Below are 25,111 nucleotides of genomic sequence, written 5' to 3'. Positions count from 1 at the left end.
TGTCTACTGTTTTATGAAAACAGTCAGTCCCAAACACTGACTATCAATGGCTACACTGAAAGTCAGAAAGGAGAGTTGAAAGTCTTGGTAACACCGTCTACACCAGACGCGAGCGGTGTGGCACTCCCAAAGCAAATCACTCCCATTAGAATCAATGATGCTGCCTACACTGGATGCATCCATCTTTTTGACACATCCAGTGTAGACAGCCTCGAGTCGTTGCGACGCAACATCGTTCGTGTCCAATATAGATAGGGTGTTAGTGTTGGATTCATGCATTCTATGTGGTCAGCTGCTGATGTTTTATAAAGACTCTACTGCACTCATACCTTCAGCTACATCATCATCCACCATGAGTTTGAGGTTTTTACCACGTCGTGTCACTTTGACTGAGTGCCAGTCGTTGTCATTCAGCTTTTGTCCAGCATACAATGTCTCTGGTCCTTTACCTGAGAATAATGTGTGTCAGTTAGTCCTTTCACACACTAGCACTGCAATTAAAATTGTTTAAAGGGGTCATATCATGAGAAATATATATTTTTTTATGATCTTAGGAGATAAAAACAGCTTAATGAATCATGAAAACATACTATTAACCCAAGCCAAAACAACAAAAAAAAAAAAAAAAAAAATTTTTTATTGAATTCAAGCAGCAAAAACGGCTCATTCTGACTTTTCAGGCACATTTGATTGCCAATGTCACGGTGAAGTAATGAGGAACTAGGACATATATGGGATATATAGGATGTATAAATTTACTAACAGTATAAGTGGACCTCGGGTGGGGTAATTCATAACATTTATGATATGACCCCTTTTATTACTCATGCTGTGTGTAAAGACCAATAAAGAAAAAAACATTTGAGAAAAAAACTTATTTAGTTTGAATTTTCAAACTTCTGCCATCACAATAATTAACATCTAAGAAAATCTTTTTATATCATTTTTAATTGCAGAACATCAAGAAATAATCAACCATACAGTTGCAAGTAAAATATCCTTCTTATACTGCTGTTACTCAAAAAAAGGCCTGACCATGAACAACACAATGTGTGGGGTTATGTTCGGAATGGCATACTACCATACTAATCTTACTATTTCCACAGTATTCAGTATGCATACCATGCACAGTATGCACATTTTCCGTATGCAATGAATACCCAAAAAGCCAACTACATATAAAAGGGGGAATTCACTAAGAATGAACTGTGCCCCATAACAGAGCCATTTATTTGCACATGCAGTCTGTGCTGGTTTAGCTCCCAATTCACCTAAGGAATTATGCAGATCAGGCAACAGCTCAAACAAAATCTGTGCTGAACGCAATTTGCACACTCAATTCAGTTCTTGCGAGCTGGTTCTGAGCTCTATATAGCGGAGGATACATCAGACCACCGAGATCTGTTTCACTTTGCCGGGTCTTATGATCTTGTCTCTGAACTGCATGTCTTCTTTAATCTCTTTGAAAGGGCCCATGGAAACAGGGATTCATGAAAAAGGCCAGGGCTTCATAACATGGATGATGACTCTGTTTGGTCAGGGATTAAATAATAATTCTTAATTCACTGTGTATTTACAATTACATTTTTATTAAAGCTCTCAATGTCATTAATATACATACGGCTGCTAAAGCACACAGCAATGTCACATGGTTCCTGTTACTTGAATTTACATTTGCCTTGACACACATTTAGTTTAACAAGGAAGAAACTAAACATTGGGGTCTACAAGGACACGTGGGAAGCGTATGTGATTGGTTGTTATAAGCTGTACGTTTTCATCCGAACTAAGTCGTTTGATTACTTATGAATTCACCATACTGTACCATTCTAACAATTTCTCATAAGATCGGGTTGTACCAATCCTTGATAGACTAGAAATTATATGAATACAGCTTTAAAGGGATAGTTAATCCAAAAACGAAAATTCTGTTATCTTTTACACACCCTATTGTTGTTCCAAACCTGACTTTCTTTCTTCTGTGGAACACAAGAAGAAATGTTAGGCAGAGTCACAGCCTCAGTCACCATTCATTTTCATTGTTTTTATTTATTTATTTATTTCTCCCCTTTTTCACCCCAATTTGGAATGCCCAATTCCCAATGCGCTCTAAGTCCTCGTGGTGGCATAGTGACTCAATCCGGGTGGTGGAGGACGAATCTCAGTTGCCTCCGCGTCTGAGACCGTCAGCCCGTGCATCTTGTCATGTGGCTTGTTGAGTGTGTTACCGCGGAGACATAGCGCGTGTGGAGGCTTCATGCTATTCTCCGCGGCATCCATACACAACTCACCGTGCACCCCAACGAGAGCGAACCACATTGTAGCGACCATGAGGAGGTTACCCCATGTGACTCTACCCTCCCTAGCAACCGGGCCAATTTGGTTGCTTAGGGGACCTGGCTGTAGTCAGTCAGTGTCTTTACTCACTGAGCCACCCAGGCCCCTATTTTTATTTATTTTTTTTCATACAATGAAAATGAATGGTGACTGAAGCTTTCACTTTGCTTAATATCTTCTTTTGTGTTCCATCAAAGAAGAAAAAAAGTCATATGAGTTTGGAACAAGATAAAGGTGAGTAAATGACAGAATTGTATTTTTTTAGGTGAACTAACTATTTGAGCCCACATGATGTTATTAGCTCGTGGCATTTGCCACCCAATGGTTACAATGAAAAACTGAAAAAAAGTATGTGTTCAAATGTTCAAATAAAAAGCTAAGGAAGATCAGGGGATCCGGAAGCCTTTAGATGAGTAATAGCAGTTCTATGTTCCATGAGAGCATCACAGAATCTTTAAGTATTCAAAATTTTTAGCATTAACATTACAGTAAGCAAAAGTACATAAAACAAGGAAGAGTTGGTTGTGTTGCTGGTTAGCAACATTGTTCCAATACCAGCGAATAATTTGGCCATCTGTAGAAAATAAAAATATTACATGTACATTTTCTAAGCTAAGGTTTGTGTTTGTTATTATGGCATTCAGGTCAAATAATATCAAACAGGGTAAAAAAAGATGTGTAGAAGTAACAAAGTGAGGACTTACTGGCATTACAGTTTATCCTGCCACAGTCTAGATGGGGAAGAACAAGTAACAGATGAAATCGTGTCCTTCAAGGTTACAGCTGCAGACATCCAACAACAAAAACGCCACCTTCCGGGGACGTGCACATGTAGCAGCGGCCATTTTGGACTACAATTTTTAGCACTCCAGCCAATATATTGGATATAAAACTTGCATTGCCAATTTGATCCAAGAATCTAAAGTGGCCCCAAAAATGATTTGGACACTTTTGGATACTTAAATGTCTGAATATAATTGCATTAGATATCAAAATATTAAACCAAATGGCATCTGTAAACATATGGTCCAGCTACTTTTAAATAGCTGAAAAAGAGATTTTTAGTGGATATATAAATTCATTTTCCCTCACACAGTTTACACAGTCAAGATAGCAAAATACTGTAGGTTTGAGCCGAATCTGGCAACATTTTGGCAGTAAGTTTGGCCCACATACCTTGTGGAATTACGGTCCAAAATTGGCCCAAAAGTCACTTGCTGTGAAGTGTAGTTCATCACATTATGTTCCAATAACATTTGACAACAAGAAAGTGTCCAAATACTTTTGTCTTACTTTTGAACAATATAATTAATGTTTTGCCATTTGAAACATAATTCTTTTTTAAGTTTGGTTTGAAATTCTGTTTAAGTGTTATCTTTAAAATAAATGCCACTTGTTTTGATATTTTGTTATACTGTATAATGCAATGACATTCATACATTTTTAAGTGTGGCTTAAGTGTCCAAATACTTTTTTAAATTAAATTATAACTGAAATTTCAAAAATAAACTAGTATTCATAAGCCTCAATCAGTTTTTCTATTAGCTAATCAAAGTACAGGATTATTATAAAACAGTGCTTTTTTTTTTTATTTGTATTTGTTTATAGTAGTCATCTACTTAAAATGGCTGCCTGCTCTAAGCCAAATGGATTCATCAACCCAGGTATTTTTTCTTTGTTACTCATCATTCAAACTATTGGTTGAGGTACCAACTGTAAGAATGACACTCGAGGATTGCAGTTTGTTCCAATAATTGGATTTGTATGCAGGACTGTAATCCAGGTTGGAATCCATTCGGCTGGTTTGGTCATGTGCCGTCAACCGCAACAGAAAAGTGGGAGCAAACAGCCTCGGTCCAACAAGCACCAGAACCATACCGCGGTCAACACTTTGACAAACTTGTAGCATGTTTCTCATTAAATACAAACAGATAATGTTCATCTCAATTAAGACAACAGATCAGATTAAACTATTGCAATGAAAACTGAATGTTCTGGTGGTTATGTATTTATGCTAAATGCATAAATTATGTCTTATGTTTAATGGCTTAAATGGATAATGAAATTAATTTGTGATGCTGCAAAATATTTTTGATCTGGAAAATAAAGACCTTTTGGCCTTTCCTAGATGCTTGGTGTGCATATGGGTGGATGCAAAGGCGCGGGAAGTGGGGTGCTGAGGGTGCTGAAGCACCCCCTATTGAGCAAGACTGGAAAACAGTATTTTAATGAAATTTCATATATTTCATTGTATTTATGCAGAATATATAATGCAATTTTTGCTTTCAGTATATGATTTATGTTAATAAAAATAGTGTCCCATTTAGGAGAGATTTGTCATGCTTGTGGGCAGGGCTCTGCCAAAATGAAGACAGCTCTTGTGATGGTGATGGACACTAGTGAACTTTTTATTCTCCATTTTTTTCCTTTCATTTGCACAAAAGCAAAAAATGTATCATTAACAATGAAACAATAAATTACGATTAAACTGTGTTATTGTATCATTACAGTTGTGCAATAATAAATATTAAATAATAATATTATTTTTAAAGTTTATATGAATAAAAACTAATTAATCAATCCCCAATATTATGTTTTTTTCTTCAGAAGAATATTGTGCTTTACTCGTGTTTAAGCTCATCCTTTGAAATTATTATAAAAAAAATAATTAAAAAAAACAACCCAGTACAGGTTAGAGCTTTTGTGTTCTTGTGATTCATCGCCCTGCGGAAGGTGCTAAAACCTCAGCTAAGAAAAAATGTAATCTTCTGGTGTTTGTTTGTATTTAACATGAATCACTTGGATATTGAAAATCTCATGAAGATATTGTGATGAGGAGGATGGCGGGGGCCGGGCAGCAGTTCGGGAGAGAGAGAGAGAGCCACACACAGCTGCCGTGTGTGTTTATGTTTATGTTTGTGTTTTTTGTTTAAGTTTTCATTAAAATATTACTTTGACTGTTCAGGCGGTTCCCGCCTCCTCCTTGCCCATTTTAACCTTGTTACATTGGTTCCGGGTTTCGGCACCAATATAACAGGGATAAAAGGGGTAAGGAGGAGGCGTGAACTGGCTAAACAGTCAAAATAATGTTTAATTAAAACTTAAAAAGACATAAACACACATGGCAGCTTCGTGTGGCTCTCTCTCTCCTCTCTCTCTCTCTCACTGTTGCTCCACCTCGCTCTTTCCCTTACCCCTTTTCCCCCTCCAAGGTCTTGAAATGTGGGGAAAGCCTGCCGTTAGGTTAATCAGCCGAGGAGAGGGATAAAGCCGAGTTGGATGTTTTCATTAAACATTATTTTGACTGTTCAGCTGGTTCCCGCCTCCTCCTTGCCCATTTTAAACCCTGTTACAGACATTTATTAGTAACACCCTGAATGCAGGGCCACATTTGGGGTCTTCAAGTAACAGGCAGGACATTTCTTAATAGCATAATATTTTAGCATATGGGTTCTTTTAACTGCTGTTTTGTCTGAACAATTATACTTTTATATAAATTATATTTTACAGTTATACAGTTTTGAATATGGTAGAATATAACTAATGCATTGCATTGGCTGACATATTGAATGACTTAATTGCTGGTGAAAATGTTCCATTGTGTTTTGTGTGTGTGTATGTACAGTGATCGCGATGGGAGAAAGGTGCCTCTGTTTGTTCCTTGCAGGCTCCATATGGTTAAGATTAGGGTGGGGGTTAGGGCATCTGCTGCCTCTCAGGAACAAACTGAGGCCCCTTTGTACAATGGGTGTACAGTGATAGAAGACACGTTGTTCTCTGATGCCCTCGTTGCACGTGCATGATGTGTAAATCGTCCGCCAAAACTGCAGCACCCTTTGCTAAAAATTCGTTCCCACGCCTTTGGGTGGATGTTAGTAGAAATTACAGTGTATGTGTGGGCGGGTGGTTGGGTGTTGTGGGTGGTATTTTGGACACCAGCTGCAGGTGGGCTGGGTGCTCTGGTCTCGGGCTGTTTGCTTACAGGGCCGCAGACTACAGGCCATTGAAGGGGTGAGTACCATCTTTAAACAAGGCGCGATAAATGCGGTTAAGAGCGGGAGATGGGAATGGGTACTTGTATTCCCGATAACTTGACAAAAATTGTTATACATAAGATATAAAACTGATTGTTAAAACCATCTTACCATAAGATCAGTGGAGATCACAAATATTAAATAGTTATCAAAAAGAGACAGTTCTGTCCATCTAGAGGCTACTGGATACAGTTTATCAATTATTTACAATATACTGTATCTGATATTATTTTGTTGATAATTAAAGGAATATTCTTGGTTCAATACAAATAAAGCTCAATCGACAGTATTTGTGGCTGATTCTGATAAAAAAATAAATTAAAAAAAAGACTAATTTTGACCTTTAATTTCAACTTTAGAGGTTACAGTGAGGCACTTACAATGAAAGTGAATAGGACCAATTTTGGAGGGTTTAAATGCAGAAATGTAAAGATTACAGTTTTATAAGAGCACTTACATTTATTCTTCTGTTAAAACTTTAACAGTTATTTTTGGAGCTGTAAAGTTGTGTAAATGGTCGTTCCCTTTCAATTTAGTTCAATCGACATTGCTGTAAGCACTATGGGGAGTCCTTCTTAGGCGACCTTGTTGACACCCTTATACAATCACGCCAGTCCTCTGATTGGCAATGGTGTCTGAGCCCTGCCCCTTTATGCATGCAGTTGGCCTATATAAGCGGGTGCTCAGTCACCATTTCTTCAGAATTGTCTTCCTTCAAGACTGCGAACTTTGTCTTTGTCTTGGAACCCTCTCTTACAGATCCTACACTTACAGCAGACAGAACTTGGCAAGATGCAAACAGGACGACTGGCCACCTGTACTCAGCGTCTGTAGCGAGAGACTCACTGCTCCCCTGTGTGTTCCGGTGAAGAGTTCTCCACACTGGCGTCGAAGACGCTCTCAGTGAACAGGTTCTTCACTTCAGACGCTCGTCGTTGATCAACACGGTACTTCAGCGAAACTCCTACTCACTTCCCACAGTGCTCGGGCTGGAGTTACTGTATCCTTTATATATACACTATTACTAATGAGCCGCTTGCGTGATACACAATTTTTTAAGATGTCGTTCCGCAAGTGTTCCCTATTGCGAACGGCACATCCCGCCGCCTGATGAACATGAGAGCTGTGTTCGCTGCCTGGGCCGTGCCCATGCAGAGCAGCTCTCATGGAGACAGACTGCCCTCACTGTGATGGCATGACTCTCTGGCCATTGCGACCTCGTTCTGAGGGAAGATCCAGCCTTTCGTGACCTCCCACCCACCTCTTCTGTGTAAGTATTTTGTCCCATTCCAGGTGTCAGATTGGGTGTTAAAAATGATCGAGCATGGTTATACTGTTATCAGTTCGTACGCCGGCCACTTCGTGCACACACGCAGCGGGGTTTACAGCCATTTTTTTCTCATTCCGAACAAAGACGGTGGGCTTTCATTTTAGATTTGAGACGCTTGAATAGCATGCTCACAAAGCGGCTATTCAAAATGTTAACTCAGAAATAGATTTTATCACACATCCGTTCTCAGGACTGGTTTGCGTCAATAGATCTGAAGGACATGTACTTTCATGTACCAATTGTGCCGTATCACAGGCATTTTTTGAGATTCGCATTTGAGGGAACTGCATATAAAATCAAAGTCCTTCCTTTCGGTCTGTCTCTGGCTCCTCGCATGTTCACGAAATGTATCGATACAGCACTCGCCCCATTGAAAATGAATGGTCTTGAATTACCTCGATGATTGGCTATTACTTGCCCAGTCAGAGGAACTACTGAGCAAAAACAGAGACTTACTGCTTTACCATCTAAAAAACCTGGGTCTGAACATCAACTGGGTGAAAAGCACACTTTTCCTCAGCCAGCAAATCTCATGAGTTTGTCATAACTCCGTGAGTATGCGCATACACCTCATGAACGAGCATACAGACCATTCTTTGTTCTCTGTCTCAATTCAAACTGGGGAAAACATTGCTACTGAAGTCAGAGAATACTGGGTTTTATGGCAGCAGCATCCACCATCATACCGTTAGGTCTGTTACACATGAGACCTCTCCAGTACTGGCTCAAGAGACCTGTACCACAGTGCACCTGGAGCCATGGGCTCATGCGCATTGCAGTAAATCTCTGCTGCCTGGCTGCTCTAGCACCATGGACAGCGCCGGACTTCTACCAACAGGGTGTTATGCTGGGTCAGATTTTCAGGAGGAAAGTGGTAACCACAGACACATGTTGGGGCGTGGTATGCGATGGATGCCCGACTTTCAGCACCTGGACCAGTGCGAAACAGGCATGGCACATCAACCACTTAGAACTACTGGCTGTCTTTTTGCTTTGAGGGATTTTCATTCTGACATTATGAATCACCACTTTCTAATTCGTTCAGACAACATAACAGTAGTGATGTACATAAATTGCCAGGGCGGACTCTGATCGCCACAATTAATGAGTATGACACAATGCCTCCTCCAATGGAGTGGGCATCATCTCCTCTTACTGCATGCAACACATGTCCCGGGCCATCTGAATTACGGATCAGATCTGTTGTCATGCCAAGGAGCATTACCAGGGGAATAAAGACTTCATCCTCAGACAGTGATTTGAGAAGTATTTGGCAAAACGGAAAACGTACTATTCGCCTCCATGGAGAACGCCCACGGTCCCCTTTGGTACTCCATGTCCCAAGCCCCGCTGTGCGTGGAAGTGCTGTCCCACAAATGGCCAGCGGAACACAAGTATGCATTTCCCCCGGTGCACCTCCTTCATTCTGTCATCAGCAAAGTGATGGACTGAGTGGACAAGGAAACAGTTCTGTTAATTGTGACGAAATGGCCTAATCAGTCCTGGTTTCCGGAGAAGATAGAAATACTAGACGGCCCTCCATGGGAAATACCACTGAGAAGAGACCTCCTCTCTCAAGCACAAGGCATGATTGGCATCCCCAGCCGGAGCTGAGGAACCTACATGTGTGGATCATAAATGGAGCACATTGGAGGAGCCAGAATTGGCTCAGTCGGTAGTGAACATCATTTTACAGGCTAGAGCACCGTCCACAAGACGCCTTTATGCACTTAAATGCGCGTGTTTGCAAATTGGTGCTCTTCAAGTGGTAAAGACTTGGTGAATTGCCCCATAGTTGAGATTTTGTCATTCCTTTAAGAGCGGCTGGACACTGGTCTTACCCCATCATCGCTCAAGGTTTATGTAGCGACTATCTCATCATGCCACGCCCGGAGACTGGCTCCTCGATAGGCAAACATGATCTAGTCATAAAGTTCCTTAGGGGATCGAGGCATTTGAAACCCCCTCGCCCTGCTATGGTGCTGACTTGGGACTTAAATCTGGTGCTGAAGGCACTCACAAACTCCCTGTTCGAGCCATTGGAATCTGTTGAACTGCAGGTGCTTTCCTTAAAGGCCGCACTCCTATTGGCTTCGGCCTCATTTAAACGGGTGGGTGACATGCAGGTGCTGTCGACTGACAGCTCATGCCTGGAGTTTGGTCCATATCTGTCAAAAGCAACCATTAAACCTAGAAAAGGCTACGTGTCTAAGATTTAATCAATGCCCTTCAGGGCTCATGTGGTTCATTTGCAAGCCTTCTTTCCCCAACCATTTAATTCAGATGAAGAGCAGTCTATGCATTTGTTATGCCCGGTGAGTGCATCACATACATATGTCGAGCCACCCGTCAGTTTAGGCTGTCGGATCAGCTCTATATTTGATATGGAGGATACACAAAAGAATGTCCATCTCCAAACAAACTTACTAGATCGCTGATATGATCGCCCTCGATTATGAATCATAGATTCATGATTATGAATTGAATTGCCCTATTGGTGTCAAAGCGCATTCAACCAGAGGCATGGCCTCTTCATGGGCGTGGACAAACGGTGTGTCCTTACAGGACATATGTTTGGCAGCAGGACAGTCCTCACAAAACACGTTCGCAAGGTTTTATAACCTGGATGTGATGTTCATCTCCTCACAAGTCCTCTCTGTATAGAGTGCTTCTTACATTCAGCGGATGAGCCCTAGCCCTTATTATGGGTGGGCTACCGACTATAATCAACACAGCCACCTATTTATATGCTGTTGAGCTGCTCCTTTAAAAGTCATAAGCACTCCCATATAGAAATAAAATCTACTTTTCCAACCATGTTGTGAAAGGGTTAATAAACCATACTGTGTATATCTATATGGTTCATGTCACATAGTGCGCCGTAATGGGATATCGTTCCACATAGTGCTTGCAGCAATGTTGAGTGAACTGAATCGAAAGGGAATGTCTCTGGTTAAACATGTAACCTCGGTTCCCTGAGATGAAAAGAATGAGACAAAGCTGGCAGCACTACTACTTCAGAGTTTCATAATACGAGTGACTCACTTTTGTCTTTCAGTCAGAAAATTCTGAAGAAATGGTGACTGAGTGCCTGCTTATATAGGCCAACGGTGCATCTAACGGGGTGGGGCTCAGACACCATTGCCAATCAAAGGATTGGCGTGATTGTATAAGGGTTTCAACAAAGTCGTCTAAGGACCCCCCTAGTGCTTACAGCAATGTCTCATTCCCTTCATCTCAGGGAACCAAGGTTACATTTGTAACTGGAAATGTTTTTACGATCGTTTTAGGGTTTACAGAGTTATGTTGTCATGACAATGGAGTTGTAAAATAAGATAAGTATTTACACAGAAAAGGTTAGCAAGTGATTTTATCATACTCAAATCATGTTAACATGCATATTGTTCACATCTTGTGGCTATACTTTTGAAACAGTGAGTATTTCAGAGTGTACGGTTTGGCCCCATTCACTTCCATTGTGAGTGCCTCACTGTAACCCAGATGTTTGCTTTTTTATTTTGACAAACCTTTTATTTGGTCACTATGTTTCGTAAGGACTGTGCCAGTAGGCCAGTTTTGCATTCTTTTCTTGTGTAATGACTCACAAGTATAAGAGCGTTCAGACAGAGATTTTTAATAGCATCTCTGATTTAAACTTAATTAGCAAACATGACAATATATTTGAGATGTTTGCTTCATTTCCAAGAATCAGCTATTTTGAACTGTCCAATTCAGTGAATCAGAATCAAAACAAAGATTTGATCTTCTTTTGTGTCATCACTCAACAACAAAAAAAGCTCCCTGCAAGGCATTTTATATGCTTTAAAACGTTTTGCTTAAAAATATATGTAGGCTACAGTAGATAAATATTTCTGTTTTTTTTTTCTTTTTTTTTTTTTTTCTTTTTTTCTGTATTTTACTTATTGCTTTAAATTTTGCATTTCTTTGGCAGCAATGCCTCTTTGGTTGAAATTTTGTGCATCTGATTGCCATTTCAGAGCAAATACATACTGTAAAAAAAAATCTACAAATATTTGTTTTTAGCTTTATCACCCAGCCCTAATATCAGTGCTGATTTTGTTTCTTTACATAATATCAATAACATGCTTGTTTGAAATATGTTCATCCTGCATCAGTAAAATAATGAGCATGTCTATGAGTATGACTGGCGCAGATGTGACACGTAGATCATGAGATCAGTGATGAGTGTTTGTCTGTCCACATCACTCGTAGACAAAGCAGAAGAACAACAACAAAAAAAAAACATAAAAAAAAAAGCAAACAGGAGCAATCCATGCAGATCAAGAAAACAATAAGAGTTTAGTTGTAGTGTTAGAGATGACTACATCCAGTAACTTGCATATGTAATAAACAACAGATAGGGACACTATACGATACCTAAGTTGACGATCAGTTTGACACGGCCGCTGTCCAGCTCTAGTCGCAGTGTGTCTGCAGACTCACGTGATGTGGCAGCCATCAACAGGCCAAACGCACGCTGGGACATAAAGCGAAGAGAAACATCCTCGGCTTCTGTATGTATGACTGTAGGCATCACCACCTTCATATACATACTGCCGTCATAGCTCAGGATAGATGCTTCTGTGGAGATAATTCACAAACATAAACAGTACATGCAATTAAAAAACAACCTCACAAAGAATACTTTCACTGGCCTAATCACAATAAGTCCAGATTTTTGGCACATGAACAGAAACACTTTCAGACAAAATAATGCATCTCTATGAACTGAGTTCAAAATATTTGGCTTAGGTGTACATGCCGGCAGAGGGGCCCAATTTTGAAATTCTGCTTTAGGCCCCAAAAATGCAAGGGCTGGCCCTGGTGGTTGCAGTCATGCAAAAAACATAACCCACTAAGTAAATACACTGAGTAAATTACCTCAGAAATTAATTACTAACACCTTTGTTAACTGTGCATTTATTTTGAATATGTTGGGGCCAAAAAGGTTTCCAATATTCAATGGAAGGCTAAATCTGTGATGGAGGGGTTTGCATCAGAATCTTCAGATACTGTGACATCATATATCTGTTTCTGTGAGGATATGTGCATCCCTACAAGGACATTTTTATCATTCAATAACGATAAACCATGGTTTTCAGCAAAACTAAGACAGCTTCGTCATGTCAAAGAGGATGCTTACAGAAGTGGGGATAAAATCTTGTACAACAAGGCCAGAAACAGACTAAGAAGATTAGAGTGGCTAAAAGAAGCTACTCTGAAAAGCTGAAAAAACTGTTTTCAGCCAACAATCCTGCATCTGTGTGGAGAGGCCTGAAGGACATCACCAAGTACAAGACACCACCCCCTCGCTCTGTAGAGAATCAAAGCCCAGTCTCACACACCTCCCCTGCTCGGATCTTCACACACCCACTTACACCTCCTGCAAAACTTAAGTGTTTGTTAAAGAAAGAAGCCTAATTTTTTCGGTTAGATTGAAAAACCACACAGAGTAGATCAAATAGATAAAATGTCATTGTAAATAATTAGTTATGTTGATAAAGTTGTTTGGACATGACAGGTCTACCACTAATTTGGACATCGTTTTAAAGTGTTGTGAAATCTTCTTGCTTCAGCATCAGTAGTTCCCATCTCAGACTTAAAATAAAATGTCATGAAATGGGGTAAAAAGAAATAAAAGGTGGGAAAAGGGTAAGGATGGGAGGGGGTCAAGCACAACAACTCAAAAGCTTTTCCACTATCAGGTCATTGTGAGCCAGGGCAATCAACTGGTCAGCAGGGGACAATAGCCTCGGACCTCAAGCCGCGAGACCAAAATCTTTCTGCATTCCCACCATCGGGCGCATAGCCCTGCAGCACTGCAAAATTGGCCCCCTAATACGCCCTTAATTTGTACTGTGCCCGCAATTTTTTACATTTTTTTCCTGAACCTATATCGTTGTGCACTGGTTACACAATCATCAACATGCACCGATGATGTGCCGATTTTTCACTCCCCAGTATGTTTATGGTTAGAGGTAGGTGTAGATGTGGCCTTTAGGGATAGGGAACAATGACTGCCTACTATGGTTTGGGGTAGGTGCAGGGTTGGGCTTTAGGGATAGGGACCAATCAGGTAGCAGGGAGTAAGAATCTGGCGGGGAGTTAGATTTCGGCACAACACCGTTAAAACCCTGTAGGCCTAAATCCTGGTAACTTTTATGCGATGTAAATGAAACAAAACAAAAAAAAAGTTACATTTTCATGCTTCTGTTTTTGAACAAGTCATTGGGTTATCTTGTCCATGATCAGATGTACAGAGAAGATGCATTGGAATGTGTGCGTCTCTAAATAATTGGCTTGTTTGGAGCGCGAGTAGCAGAACATGCCAACATACTCGCTCAGGTCCAGTTATTGACTGTGTGAGATTCCGATCTCACCACAGTGTTCAGTGCAAAAGCCCTTGTCATTTCTGTTCCACGAAAGCTGTTTCACTGGCCGCTGGCCACTGAACCGCTGTCATACAGTGTGCGATTTTGAATTCTCCGCTGTAATGCGAGCTCATACATGAGGCAGCGCCGTGATTGGATGACATATTAGTGTACTCTACTACTAATCACAACAAAGAGTATACGCATATACCTCGTATTTATCACTTTCCATAAAAATGTGTATTCTGTGTTGATATACCGTTATCAACTGAGGATTTCAAGAATATCGCAAAATGTGGGGGCCTGGGAAGCTCAGTGGTAAAAGACGCTGGCTACCACCCCTGGAGTTCGCTAGTTCGAATCCCAGGGTGTGCTGAGTGACTTCAGCCAGGTCCCCTAAGCAACCAAATTGGCCCGGTTGCTGGGGGGGTAGAGTCACATGGGGTAACCTCCTCGTGGTCGCTATAATGTGGTTCGTTCTCGGTGGGGCGAGTGGTGAGTTGAGCGTAGTTGGCGCAGTGGATGGCGTGAAGTCTCAACAAGCTATGTTATAAGATGGGTGGGTTGACAGTCTCAGACATGGAGGCAACTGGGATTCGTCCTCCGCCACCCGGACTGAGGCGAATCACTATGCGACCACGAGGACTTAAAAGCACATTGGGAATTAGGCATTCCAAATTGGGAGAAAAAAAAAGAATATCGCAAAATACATTTTTGTTTATATGCCCACCCCACACAAACACACACATTTAGACTATAACAGCCACTCCAAACTTCCTTTATTAGTGTTGCAATGGTGAAAATAAAGAAATAAATGTATTCCATCTATCGTTTTATCTGTTTATTTTAACATGCTCACAGGTTTGCTTGGGTTTATGCACCATCATTAAAACTCCACATGTAAAAGAGGATGTCAGAACCGTCACAGACTGCTGACTTAAAACGCCCAGTTATCACTGTCAATCATGACGAAAATCTTAGCTAAGATGAACATCAGTCTGACATAAGGACAGTTGCACAATCTGCCAAGGCTTTTACACAAGATCTCACCAGGGTCTTATTGTACAATCTAACAAGCAAACAATCATAAAGAACAGAAAATGATAGAGCCTGCCATTTTCAGCCATGTAACAAGTCAAAACGCTACAGCACAGAGATAAAATGGGATTCTGTGAAAATGGATTAGAAAAAAGGCAAGCAGCCATGCCTGCCTCGAGTTTTAGTGGCATAGAAAGAAGAACAGGCCTTTGGATGAAAGAGGAGCTGACTTTTATGTAATAACAGAGGTGTCTGAATTTAACGCCTGAGCCATTATGCGGAATGTGAATATGAATTACACATGTACAGCTATCATATAATGACAAAGTGATAGGACAACTTAAACAACATAGAGAGAAATGTGACATCGACCAATTTAAAAACATCATTATTTTGAGGTTCAGAGCAACTTATTAGGGTTCCTGTAGCTCAACTGGACAGTATGGCGCTAGCAACAGCGAGGTCATGGGTTCAATTCCCAGGGAACACACAAACTGATAAAATGTATACCTTGAATGCATTATAAGCCACTTTGGATAAAAGTGTCTGTCAAATGCTTAAATGTAACTTACAGCTGAAGTTTGCAATTTCTGCACCACTAGTGTCACAAAAGAGAATTGTAAAAATAATCATTGTTTTCAAACAGGTAACATACAATTTTTTATGTTATTAAAACATAAAACATCTAAAAAACTAAACCTGTGTCCTCACTGAATCTCAAATACAGCAGTTAAAGAGAGCAATCAGGGCCCTAAGCATGTCTCTCTATTAATTCACAATTATAACGACCAATTCATCACTCGTTTGAAAAGTAGCATCCCCGCTGGCACTGTTACACACCTGCTGAGTGCCGAGGGAGCTCTTAAGCATTAATGAAGAGCGTATTAACCCCCTGTCTCCAACTACCATATTTTCCTCTCTCTCTCTCTATTTACATGTATATAGCCATGCATGTGTGATCAAACATACACAAGTACTGCACAGCACAGCTGGATGTGTTTTGAGGGAGATATCAACAGCTTCTCATCTCATTCTGGATGATAATGAGGAGATGTTTTCAAAGGGGTGTGTTGGAAATGGAAGGCAGCAGCACTTTACATAATTACCAGCAAAACTGATGATGATGACGAGGGGTTATTAGCACGAGAGCTACAATGCTCTCTGCCTGCCGACACTACTGCGAAGACCACAGTCTGTGTTAACAGGTTGCACAAAGACTGTCTTCTCCCTTAAATAGAGTATTTAAACAACTGATGAGCAGCAAAATACACACATCACCTAAATATACAGTATGTAATATAAAATGAAATAATAACAATAATAATAATAATATAATATAAAATGGTGACAAAATAAAAGGCACCATATAAAAACAATTAAAAGAATAAAAAAATATTAAATACATTTGTAAAAATATGTAAATATTAAACCATTTCAAGATATAAACAGAAAGTAAATATAAATACCAAATATAAAAATATATTTAAAATACAAAAAAATATTAATAAGTAAATACTAAAAACTGTAAAAAAAATAAATAATTAATTAATTAATTAGTCTCACACCATCAGCACTCGGATGCTTCACTGTGTGTATATCACTCCACTTGTGTTCATGCCATTCTAAACTAAACTGTAAGAGCAGTTCATATGTGTTAAGAGCTACTGTTTGTGTCTCTTTTTACATGTATTTTTTTTCTTTTTTTTACATTACATATGTTAGCCAGCAAGTGGTGGCGAAAGATAATTTTTGTGTGTAATATGAGCCAGTTAGGTGACGTGAAGTGAATCTGTGTCAGCCAGTGTTTACATACAACAGCACTATGTGATTGCTCGTATTACTACTACACTACTAAAGCTAGGAGATATCTTTAAACCACTTTAAACGAACAACTTCAGCATTAAGGCTCATCACAGCTGAGAGACACAACAGACTGATTAATTACACAACTCAAGGCGCTTACCTCTTACTGGAGTTTCCACATTGGAGAGGACGTGGTGTTTAAAATGGCGGAGGACATTGCGGTTTCTATAGTGAAAGACTCTTGCGCACCGGCTACTGCGAAATAGGGAGAAATACCCCCATTTGGACACTATTTTTCCACTGAGAAAGCTGATCTTTAGAAAGCTGACAGCATCTCTGCTTGGGAGTGGCAACAGGTGATCGCACACACTCTATCTCTCTCTCTCTCTTTCTCTCTCTCTCACACACACACACACACATATCCATCCATCCTTGTTTATCCAATAACTTGTTAGAAACAGCACAAGCTGTGATACTATTTCTGAACTGACATTTTTGAATTACTAACGAAGGCTTGGACGCATCATTTGGTTTGAACCAGCAACGGCAGATTCTGATTTGTCACGTAAGAAAGTAGTCCCATGCCCAAATGCGTTTTTATGACCGTACTCAGTTTTTCCAAATTTTTTAAAAATGTACTTGTTCATTGAACTGTTGTATATAAGCAATATCACACTTGCAATCATGCTATATGGCCCTAAATCAGCACTGCTGTGATTACATATTCCTGCGGCTGAATCACAGCAGTGCTGATGTAGGGCCATATAGCACGACTGCTCGTGTGATATTGCTTATATATATATATATATATATATATATATATATAACTACAAATCTTTTCATGATATAAAAATAATGAAACACAAAGAAAATAATACATATAAATATAACACAAAATTAAACAAAATACATGAAAATAGCAAACAAACTCTTCTCATCAAGAATACTTTTTCACTGTTTATGGTTCTTGAGCTGTTATAAAGGTCTTTAAATATATATATATATATAAAATCCTTGCTGTTACATTTTTAGTTCTTCATCTCAGCATATTGATTCTAGACAATAGAGGAAAAGTGAAGCTGTCCTAGGTTCTTTGAAGCACCCGAACGTAGATGGTTTTCTAAAGAACTATACTACTGTTTTCAAGTCATGTCCGAATAATTCTGTATTTCAGTATTTCCATCATCACAATATCAGAATTACCAGTGGGAATCTCCAGATTTTCTTTGAGCCCCAACTTTCCAAGTTGAAGACATGTTATTTAAAGAATCAAAGTGGAAGCACATTTATATTGGTCTATTATCATTTTTTTTTTTTTTTGTGCATGCTGACTCTACAATATATACACATCTTGTGTACTTTTTTATGTATAAAAAATGGTGATAAAGCTTGCTAGAAAATACTATTCAAGTTTGTGAGAGGACAAGACATAACTGTATAGCAATTTCCCATCATTCTCAATGGCGGGACAAAATTTGCAAAATACACAGTTAAAGCAGCAGTTACAGACCTATTACACATCCGTTGCTGAAGCGCTAAAAAGCTTAATGTCTTTGTCAGTAAGTGAATAACAGAGAATCCATTTCATTCTGGTCCAAAGTCACAAATCATAATGTTGCAATAAGGACCTACTAACATAGTACTGCAAGTAGGAACTTCCCATGAGGTCTTGACAAGGCATGATTCAAAGAGTATTTTTTATTATTATTATTATTATTATTATTATTTATGGCATGAGATTAATTATAAACCTTTATTTTCAAAAGTATGGCAACCTTTCAGACCGCCTCTAAACTGTTACAGTAACTAAAGGCCAAATTTGGTTAACGTCATAGCATTACAGTATGGTTAAATTGCATTTGAAATTTTCTTGTTACCTGATAGTTCCCTCTCTCTGGCTCTCTAAATGGTTAACTACAGGTCGAAAAGCTTGTATAACGGTACAAAAGAGGCTGTTAGTGGCTGACATTTTCTGCATGTAATCTAGGTCATCTGATGTGTCTGGAGCATTACAGTAGCCAAACAGCACACTACAGTGCCCTCCCTATCCATCCATATATCTGCAGGCCAGAGGGAGTTAGTGCTCTATCACAGAGCCTGATTATTCCTCCTGAATGATACTCTAATGTCTCAGCTACACCTGTTCTTATATTAGCACACACAGCATTTATACAACACTGACATCACATGCTCTGGCTTTCTCCAGAAACAAACACTTGTGAAAACATGCATGAATTGGAAGCAGAGGAACTCACACATATATTGTTGCATGCGCTCAGAGAATACGAATCACATGCACTGGAGAAATCCTGCAAGCTGTCTATCTTTAAAGGGATAGTTGACCCAAAAATGAAAATTCTGTCATCATTTACTGACCCTCATTTTGATCCAAACCCATATGGCTTTCTTTCTTCTATGGAACTTAAAAAGTCACCACTCACTTTCATAGAATGAAAAATATATTGAAATGAAATGAAAGGGAATGGTTACTGAGGCTGTCATTATGCCTAACATCTCATTCTGCATTCCATGGAAAAAAGTCATATGGGTTTGAAGCAATATAAGAGTATATAATAACAGAATTTATTTTTTTATTATTATTATTATTTCATATTAAAATACATACGTAAAGGATCAGATAACATATTTCCAAATTATCTATACAACACCTTAATGTACACTAAGCCAAAGGACTGTGCTCTTAAAATGTCGACCCTATTTTAAAAACATAGGGCTGTTCCTGTTTACCGCCAGTAGAGGGCAGTAAAGGACAGTCCAGAGACTTCAGATACAGAAAAAAAACCCCCCAAAAACATTAAAAGACAGAGAGAGATATATGTTGAGTGGAGATATTAGTGAGAGAGTGTGTCTGAATATAAGCGTGTGTGTGTGTGTGTGTGTGTGTGTGTGTGTGTGTGTGTGTGTGTGTAAATGTGTGACAGAAAGGTATGTTACCATAACCCTGCCACACATCATACACTCTCTCTCTCTTCCTCTCTGTCTTTTCATTCAGATCTGGAGCGTTGTCAATTTCCCACATGACTGCTTGCTGAAAGCCACATTTCCTTGGCCATGTTGGGGAACGTATACGTGTATGTTAGTGTGTGTTTCAGGTTTTACAAGTCTCCTTTCAGATGTTAAAACCTGAAAAAACCCACCTTAAAGTGCTCCAACCCTAAGCTGGTTTGCTGGTCTTAGTTAGTCTCTCAGCCTGGTAAAACCAGTTTAGTTTGATGGTTTTAAAGGGGTTTTGGGCACTTTTCGGCTGGTCAGGCTGGTTACCAGTTACCAACTAAACCAGCTGAACACAGCTTAGCCAGACTGGGAGACCAGCTTAAACCAACTAAGACCAACAAACCAGCTGAGGCTGGTTTAAGATATTCTTTTTTGCAGCAGCAGGGTATACCAGTATATTCACTGCTTGGCCAAAAAAAAAAAAAAAAAAACAATGTTTGGATTTAAAATAAGCAGATACTAAGAGCCTATGTTTGGATAATTATTGCAGTGATTAATATGTTTCAGCTGGCAACAATTATTTTAACCCTAACTGATGCAGAGTGTAGCTTCTCATTTCTTAAACAACCATGTCAGAAGACGTATCCACTTGTCGTGGAAAAGATGTTACTGTGTTTTAGAAGGGGCAAATTATTGGCCTGCATCATGCAAAGAAAACAACTAAGGAGATTGCTGAAATCACTGGAACTGGGTTAAGAACTGTCCAACGCACTATTAAAACCTGGAAGGATAGTGGTCAGCTTCTTGAATGATCGTGATCGGAGATCACTAAAATGCTTGGTGAAGTCACATCGTAAAGAAATCGACAGTAGAACTCATGACTATGTTTAAGAGTGAAAGTAAGAGCATTTCCACACACAATGTGACGAGAATTTACAGGATTGGGACTAAACAGCTGTGTGGCCACAAGAAAGCCACTTGTTAGTTTGGCTAATCATAAAGAAAACTACTTTAATTTGCTATGGAGCATAAAGATTGGACTGTGGAGCAATGGAAATAGGTCATGTGGTCTGATGAGTCCAGATTTACCCTATTCCAATGCGATGGACACGTCAGGGTAAGAAGGGAAGCGCATGAAGTGATGCACCCGTCATGAATAGTGCCCACTGTACAAGCCTCTGGAGGCAATGTTATGATCTTGGGTTGCTTCAATTGGTCAGGTCTAGTCTTAGCAATGATATACGGCACTAAAATGAAGTCAGTTGACTACCTGAATGTACTGAATGAACAGGTTATCCCATCAATGGATGTTTTCCTGACGGCACTGGCAAATTCCAAGACGACAATGCCAAGATTCATCGGGCTTAAATTGTGAAAGAGTGGTTCAGGGAGCATGAGGAATCATTTTCACACATGAATTGGGCACCACAGAGTCCTGACCTAAACCCTATTGAAAGATATTTTGCAAGCTAGGCAAACGTGTGTGTGCATGATATATTAGCAATCCTTGATGACCTCCTCTCAGTTCTAAAGCCAGCAGAGATATACGGACACAACTCTTCTTCATCCTCCTCTTCCTCTCAATGCAGTTAGCTACAGTTGTGACACAGCATGTGTTTACATAAGACTCCACTTGTTTAATTACACAGGGATTAGAGAGCTACACTTTAACATCTACTTCCTGTTTATGTCAAACATTTAACGCAAAGCTGGGATCTCTCTGTCTCATTAAAGCACAACTACGCAACAAACACACTCTGACAATATCTGCTAGTGTCTACATCTCTCTCTCTCTCTCTCTCTCTCTCTCGCACACACACACACTCACTGGCTGGAACCAGTTACTATCAGCATGCAATGGCTAAATCTCTGACAGCCTAAGCTTCCTCCAGAGAAACACAGGGCTGGTTCTTTCAATGTTGTTTGATCTTGCCTTGTCTCACAACTTGCAAAAAATATTAAGACTCAGGTGTCTCTGATTTAAACCTCAGTAGCAAAAAATGGTGTAAGAGTTGGTAAGTTCCAAATGTAATTTTCAATGAATAATGAAAAAAAATTATAATGACAGGGGGCCTGGGTAGCTCAGTGAGTATTGACGCTGACTACCACCCCTGGAGTTCAAGTCCAGGGTGTTCTGAATGACTCCAGCCAGGTCTCCTAAACAACCAAATTGGCCCGGTTACTAGGGAGGGTAGAGTCACATGGGGTAACCTCATTGTGGTCACGATTAGTGGTTCTCACTCTCAGTGGGGCGCGTGATAAATTGCGCATGGATTGCAGAGAATAGCATGTGCCTCCACATGCTGCGAGTCTCCGTGGTGTCATGCACAGTGAGCCACGTGATAAGATGCATGGATTGACTGTCTCAGAAACGGAGGCAACTGAGACTTGTCCTCCGCCACCCAGATTGAGGTGAGTAACCGCGCCACCACGAGGACCTAGTAAATAGTGGGAGTTGGGCATGCCAAATTGGGGAGAAAAGGGGAGAAAAAATAATAAAAAAATAAAAAATTATAATGATATATTTTTTTTCCGTCACAAAACTCAAAAAACAATGTTAATGTCAATAAAGCACAATCTATATGGAGCCTAATTTATATAGAAAGGAGGTGTGTTTACGCTGATTGCATCTGGTTAAACTGGGTTGCATCTAGGTAGTGAATTTTCCCCATATTAATAAACACAATATTTACCAATATATATTTTACAAAAATATTTTGAAACATGGAAAAGGACTCAGAAGACTTCAGCAAACTTTTTTTTATGTGATGATGCAAACAAATCACCACAGCATTTTGAATTATAACGTTCGGTTCTCTAACGTCCAAATACCTCCACAGATATATACGGAACACTGTTATAAAATACATGTATGCAATACTTGTATCCCAGTAGGGCTGTATCGAAATAATCAAATATCAATATATCGTGATATTTTCAGTGCAGTCTGAGATGCTTCTATGAGGCACAAAAGAGACTGAAACTGATGCAGTAGTCTCCCTCACAGACATGCTGGACCTCTCTCATGCGTTTGGATCTGGGGCCGGCAAAAATATTGACTTTCTGCTTAATTTTCATTTGTACGATCCCAATGTCGATTCTTAAAATGCCAATATCGCTCTTTCTTTCTTTCTGCAATCCCCAACAATCAGATGTAAGTAAATACTTTCCATATGCTACACAAAATGTCTGTGATTATCCACTGGCTGGTAATGTTTTTGATTTCACACTCACCAGTGTTTGAGTTGTGTAGCGGTGAAGAAGTTCAGCACCGAGATCTTTTCACTGCATGCTGAGGGTAAAAGTTTTGATTCTTTCTGTGTAATGTGAGTCCAAAGACTAGATCCAAGCAAACCATTTGTTGTTTAATAATGTCTCTTTAATATACTTTCTGTTCTCTACAGTCAGTTATTTATCAAAAACAACAAAATTAACATTTAATTCTAATCACACACAGCATGGATGCTGTAAAGAAGCCATTCGACCAGACCAACACTACTGTCAAAATCCCTGCCACGGATCTTAAAGAGACAGTACCATTTTAGTACTTGCACTACATATCTTGTAAATACTTAATAGTACAAATTAGGCATGTAAACAACAAACATGTAACAATATACTGTATATACTGTATGCAATATATTATATGCAATTTTAATACATCATGTTTATTGATGTAATACATGGACAATATTTTAAAAAAGCTAAATTGTCACCAAAAATGATGAAAAACTGATGATAAAATAAAAATGATAAAATAAGATTTGTAAAATTGATACTGTATGTCCATAATTTAACATGCTAGAAAGTCCCCTGCATAATGCATAACTGCATTAGCTGAATGAGAATTTCTTTCATACTGTTTGTAAGCAAAATGGACATTATAACTAAAATATACCCAAATTAATTGAAACTAAAAGCGCAATCGAATCATGATATCTTGATGTATCCCAACACGTATCGTATCGTGAGGTGGCTGGTGATACCCAGACCTACATCCCAGTCACCTTAAAGCAATGATCCAGGTTTAATACAAGTTAAGCTCAATTGACAGTATTTGTGGCATAATGTTGATTACCACAAAAAACATTTAGACTTATCCCTCATTTAAAAAATACAAATAATAATGGTTACATGATTGTAGCATTGTTGTGTCTGCTATCCACTTTGATAGCATTGTTAAAGATAAAAGTTACTTTGTACAACCTTCACGTTGCATTCCTTCAAAGGCGACAGGAATGTACTTCTGCCAACAACAGAACACAAGGACAATTGCGTTTTAGAGCGTCAGCGTACATGAAACGTAGATTTTTCGCATGTGCAGTAAGGGGATTTAAGAGTTTTCTTACGTTTCAGTGTGGACGGTAGTGTGGACAGAGAGCATATAAAAAACAAAAACACTGTTTTCAAATGTATCCGGATAAATGTGGATGTAGCCTTAATCATATCTGTGTAAAGTTATATCCAGTAATACAAAATTGTTGTATTGATGACGTAACACTGATTAACCTGTCATCTGGTAAATGCTATAAAGCTGGTCAGGGTTGGGAGGGTAACTTTTGAATGTATTCCACTACAGATTACAGAATGCATGCTGTAAAATGTCATTTTTAACATATTCCGTTAGATTACTCAAGGTCACAAGATTTTTTCACTTGTTTTGACTATAAAAACTCTGTCAGTACAGTAAGACAAAATACACATGTTAAAAATACATTCTCTGAAAAAACAAAATATCTTATGCAGTGTTGTTTCTAAAACAAGATCAATCAAATTGATCTTGCTTTAAGGATTTTTAGATATTTTTACAGGAAAACAATAAAAAAAAATATTATCAAGAATATGATTTTTGCCCTAATATCAAAGGTCTTACTAGAAAAAAAAAAATTATGATCCAACGTGAATTTTCTTGATAAAAAAATATGATGGTGCCTGGTAACGTGTGCATGTAAAATGGCTAGAAATAGTATTTTAGCTTAGCGTAAAGCTGACAATTTACACAAGGTTTATTTCTATTTCTTGTGCTCTAAACTTACTTCAAACTTACTTCTCTGTCTGCCTGTATGAATGTAACACATCATAAGAAAGTGTTTCACCGCTGTTCAAATGCACTTTGGATCACATCATTTATATGTATAAATGTTTTCCATCTGAAAGGACTAAATATTAAATGAAACAAATGACAATAAAATGCAAAGTAATCTCTTCAGTAATCAAAATAC

The 25,111-nt window shown here is 39.1% G+C and overlaps 1 protein-coding gene across 5 annotated transcripts in view; it reads right to left on the bottom strand.

Annotated features, from left to right (window-relative positions):
• Window positions 1–25,111, bottom strand: part of LOC127410426 (neurexin-3b) — a 491,153-nt gene that overhangs the window by 275,077 nt on the left and 190,965 nt on the right. For all 5 annotated transcript variants that reach the window (XM_051645685.1, XM_051645682.1, XM_051645680.1 and 2 more), the window contains 3 exons: window positions 12,100–12,303; window positions 3,042–3,068; window positions 330–449 (listed from right to left, as the gene is read on the bottom strand). In XM_051645685.1, coding sequence (XP_051501645.1) covers window positions 330–449; window positions 3,042–3,068; window positions 12,100–12,303 — 351 coding nt within the window. The remainder of the gene's footprint in view (window positions 1–329; window positions 450–3,041; window positions 3,069–12,099; window positions 12,304–25,111) is intronic.

Source organism: Myxocyprinus asiaticus, chromosome 19 (genome assembly GCF_019703515.2).
Source record: "Myxocyprinus asiaticus isolate MX2 ecotype Aquarium Trade chromosome 19, UBuf_Myxa_2, whole genome shotgun sequence".
NCBI lineage: Eukaryota > Metazoa > Chordata > Actinopteri > Cypriniformes > Catostomidae > Myxocyprinus > Myxocyprinus asiaticus.
This window is presented reverse-complemented; position numbering and strand designations above follow the sequence as displayed.